Source organism: Marmota marmota, unplaced genomic scaffold (assembly GCF_001458135.2).
Source record: "Marmota marmota marmota unplaced genomic scaffold, marMar, whole genome shotgun sequence".
Taxonomy (NCBI): domain Eukaryota; kingdom Metazoa; phylum Chordata; class Mammalia; order Rodentia; family Sciuridae; genus Marmota; species Marmota marmota.
The window spans coordinates 30,896,610-30,901,165 of NW_026000249.1; the positions used below are offsets into that span (position 1 = coordinate 30,896,610).

Here is a 4,556-nt window from a genome sequence, read left to right on the forward strand (position 1 = left end):
GGGGTGTGCAGCTTCAGAGTGTTTATGAAAGTGGCTACATGAATGGCAGGATTCAACCCTGAGAAGGCTGGAGGGGACAGTTACCTATTTGGTCTAGCCCTTCCTTGGTTTTCATTGGCAGGACCTCTTTATAAGAGGAGGGCCATTTCCTGCCTTCAGCTATTCCCTAGGAAAGTCCAGAGAAACTTTACAGAAGTTGTAATTTAAAGAAACAAACTCATGTATGTAATCCCTCATGTCTCTCCTCTATCAGAATTAGTCAATTTACAGTCCATTTCTATCTTCCCACTTGGTGCAACAGTCCCTCCTAATACACTGGGACTACCTGCATGACTGGACTTTGGCCATGTGTGATCTCAAAAAGAATGTTCCCCCTTGGAAGAACAGTGTGGGAAGCAGAATGAACTACAAAATAGGAGACACACAGCCAAAAAAATCCGATTGTGGACTGAATGCATGTTCCCACATTCCAATTCTGGCCAGCTTGAAAAAGGTCAACATCATCTTCACAGATTGATGATCTGACAGCCTCCTTATGTACAGGCCTAGGAAATAAGGAGTAGCCTTTAAGGAACCTTTTACCTTGGGCTGTGTTTTGTAAATAATTTGAGTTTCCCTGTCTTCTGCAAAGTAAATGAGAGCAGTCATTGGCTCATTTCCCCTCAGTAGCATCCCAGGTAACTTTGTGTGGCCTCTTTGTTTCCTCATAGGGTGATTCGCCAGCCAGTGGGCAGGATTTACTTTGCTGGCACAGAAACCGCTACACACTGGAGTGGCTACATGGAAGGAGCTGTTGAGGCCGGAGAACGTGCAGCTAGAGAGGTAAGGGAGGAAGCTGAAGTGTTCCCTCCTGAGTCTCAGCAGCATTTTTGGCATCTGGTCTTCCTGGTTCTTCTTTTAAAATTTTTTAGATGGATTAATGATGTTTTCATGAAACTATATATTTGCCCATTTTTTTCACTGACATCATAATTATACATATTTGGGGGTAGTAAGATATTATGTGTGCATACAGTGTGCAGTGATCAAATTCGAGTTATTAGCATTTCCTTCACATCAGACATCATTTCTTTGGAACATTCAGAATCCTTTCATCTAGCTATTTTGGAATGTATAGCAAATCATTATGTTCACCGAACTGTGCTATAAAACACTAGAATTTAGTCCTCCTGTTGTACTGTATTTTGGTATCCACTATCCATTCTCTCACTATCCCCTCTATCCTCAACCCTTCTCAGCCTCTGGTGGCCTCTGTATCACTCTCTACTTCTTTATTTTTATTGGTGTACTATAATTATACATAATAGTGGGATTTGTTGTTACATATTCTCTAAGATAAACTTTTTCAGCTTCTGCATGTGAGTGAGAACATGTTTGTTTTTCTGTGCCTAGATTATATCCTTTAGCAAAATGTCCTTTAAGCTCATTTATATTGTCACATAGGGCAGGATTTCATTTTTCTTTAAAACTGAATAATATTCCATGGTGTGTGTGTGTGTGTGTGTGTCCCATTTCCTTTGGCCATTCATTTGTCTAGTTCTTTTTTTTTTTAATTTTTATTGTTGGTTGTTCAAAACATTACATAGTTCTTGATATATCATATTTCACACTTTGATTCAAGTGGGTTGCTAATAGAAAATATTCATTTCTGTGCCCCTCACTTATAGGGCTTATCTAATAGCCTATAAATAGGACTTTGAATCTGACACACCTATACAACCTCATTTCATAATACCATGGTCACTTTCTTTCAGGTCTTGAATGCTCTGGGGAAGGTGGCTAAGAAAGATATATGGGCACAAGAACCTGAATCTAAGGTAAGTTTGGCTAGTCCATATCCATAGACTAGTCATAAAACTCACAGGTATACCCATGCATGATATTACAGATATTTTTTCTCTTTATGAGTGGAAGAGTTTTCTACTAATGATTTGTGTTTATCATCTAGGACGTTCCTTCAGTTGAAATCACCACCACCTTCCTAGAGAGAAACCTGCCTTCCATATCTGGCCTGCTGAAGCTCATCGGGATTTCCACCTCAGTAACTGCCCTCTGGATTGTGTTGTACAAATCCAAGCTGCTGCCACGGTCATGAAGTTCCAACTTCTGGCCTTCTGTATCCTTCTTCTCAGTACCATCACCATCACCATCAAAAGGAAAATGTGGAAGAACTAAAGGCTGTGTCATTAGGCCATTTAAGTGCACTTGATTTAACCCTCCTCAGTTTAGTCTGTCTGCATTAAAGTAAGAACAACCCAAAGAATTACCTAATTAATTTCAGTAAGATCAAGCTTCATCTTGTCTATGTAGACCAATTTGTATTGATGGATACAATAAAACCTTGTGATTGCTCTCTTAATTTCAAAAAGTTAATGTAATGTGCTTATGAGAATTTTTGTGTCCCATTCTTCTTACCTTTAACAAAAAATACCTGATTTCAGAAATAAAGTGGAGTAGGTTAAGACTTAGCCTGTAATTGTCCTTAGGCACTGGTGAAGTGTTGGTACAGAGCCCATAGCCTCACAGCTTCCGGGGGTGACTGGCTCCCACTTTACATAAGGAAGTAGATAAGCCGGTGGGGGCAGGGATATGTGGTTCCTTCAGACCAGGATGGGGACATCTTGCAGTCTGATGCCCCAGGAATCTCCTGGCCACTTCTAATTTCTGTGAATTTTCTAGACATCTAGCCTCAGTGGTAGGTTTTTTTGTACATTTTTCTCTTTTACATCTTACAGAGGAGAGTGTTTACCGACTTCAAATGTTTAACTTGATGAGCAGAATAAAATCACAGCAAGAGGCCTCCCTGACTAGCTTCATGTGAAACCAACTACAAAGGGCACCTTCTTTTCCCTTTGGAACATGGTTAGACATCAGTTGATCCCTATTAGTGATAACATACTATACCAGTTTTAGGAAAGCAGTATTATTTCATGTGGTTCTTTACTACCTGAAGAACCCTAGAGTCATATATATTTTCCTTTTGTTTTTATGGCCATAGAATTAGACAGATCCCTTCACTTACATGTCTTAAACATGGTTAAATATTAGCATGTCAATTTCTATCTAGTACTGGAATATACATGAAAAAAATCCCTGATTATTATTTATAGAGACTGTCAAATACAGAAAGGGCTTTATAAGATAACCTCCCTTGCTTTAATTAAGTTTTATAACAAACATGAAATTGAGTGATTTTTACATATGAAGACTGAGTTCTCTATCTTAGGAGCAATGTGGGCTCAGAACAGTGCCCACCTCTTATCTTTCTCATTTGAAAGACTTGTCATGTTTTTAGAAACCCCTCCCAAACATTTCAACCATAAAATACTTCTTGTTAAAATATATATTTTTATTTAAGAAAAATTAAAGAATACCTGGAGAACTCATCCAACTCGAGTTTATTACATCATTAACCTTATCTTAAAAGCAAACTTACATTTCTGGATCCCGATGTGAGGACTTAAGGTCTTCCAAAGCTTTGCCTATCCTAAGAGCAAAGAGCTAAATTTTTCTGCCACTCTTTATTTTATAATTCAAAAGCATTTTTTTTTTTTTGGCTAACTTAAAAGTTTCATTGATGTCTTGGATATATTGCAGTTCATAAGGAAATGCTGCATATTATATCAAATAGCAGTGAGAAATCACATCCCTAATCTCTTGCAGTTGTTTCTATTCACTTACTGATTAACTCAGTCCTGACACACCTTGGGAAATGTTGATTTAAATGTCTGAACCAGTAACAGTTTTCACAGTAATCAGATTGTTAACATATTGAAATCTTGCCTGTCGAAGGCCTCCTGAGTGTGAAGTTTACCCTCTTCTCCCATGGTTTAGAAAACCAATTAATTTATCCTAATCACATCAACCCTGTTAAACTACAGATTGGGTATCAAAATGAATGCCAGTCCGGATGTGCCTAAATTTGAAACAGGAGCTGAGAACACCTACTATATATGAGCTCATCCAGCATGAAGATACCATAAATCAAGAGCTTGGCTCCATTAAGGCATCCCCTACACAGTTCTGAAGGCTGAGTCGGCCTCACTCCATAGTTAGGTCGAGAATTAGATTTAAGAAGTTCATCTGTTTGTCATGGTTAACTGTTAAATAAGGTGTCATACTCCACTGAAGAAAAAAATATTGAGGGATTGTGAACTATGTCATGTTTGATTGTGAACTTGGTGTATAATGTTCTCTGTCTAAAGTTTGCCCCAGTGCTACATTTGGGAGTATGCATATGTCTGTGTTTTGCCAATGAAGTAAGATTTTGCCTGTATGGTACTGTGTTTTTTGTGAATAAAGTGCACTACCCCCCAATTCAGACCTGACTCCTGTGTTTGGTTGATAAGAGCTGTTTAGAAGGTTTGGTGGCCTCTTGCAGCAGGAGGTCACGATGAGATGTTGTCCATGGAGGATAGACTTAAATACCTAAAAAGAACAATTGTTTTAAAAAAATTAACTGAAAGTAGAGTTAAAAAAGAACTACTTGGTATGTGAGACTGTAACTTTCAACATTGGGTTTGACTCTTATGTGATATTGAGGTTGTCTGGAATAC

The 4,556-nt window shown here is 38.3% G+C and overlaps 1 protein-coding gene across 1 annotated transcript in view; it reads left to right on the plus strand.

The window, feature by feature from the left end:
- Maoa (monoamine oxidase A) overlaps positions 1-4,321 on the plus strand; it is a 73,975-nt gene extending 69,654 nt beyond the window's left edge. Inside the window, exons 13-15 of the mRNA XM_048796392.1 lie at positions 711-822; positions 1,755-1,817; positions 1,949-4,321. Of these exons, the coding sequence (XP_048652349.1) occupies positions 711-822; positions 1,755-1,817; positions 1,949-2,095 (322 nt within the window). The 3' untranslated portion in view covers positions 2,096-4,321. The remainder of the gene's footprint in view (positions 1-710; positions 823-1,754; positions 1,818-1,948) is intronic.
- The last annotated feature ends 235 nt before the right edge of the window (positions 4,322-4,556 follow it).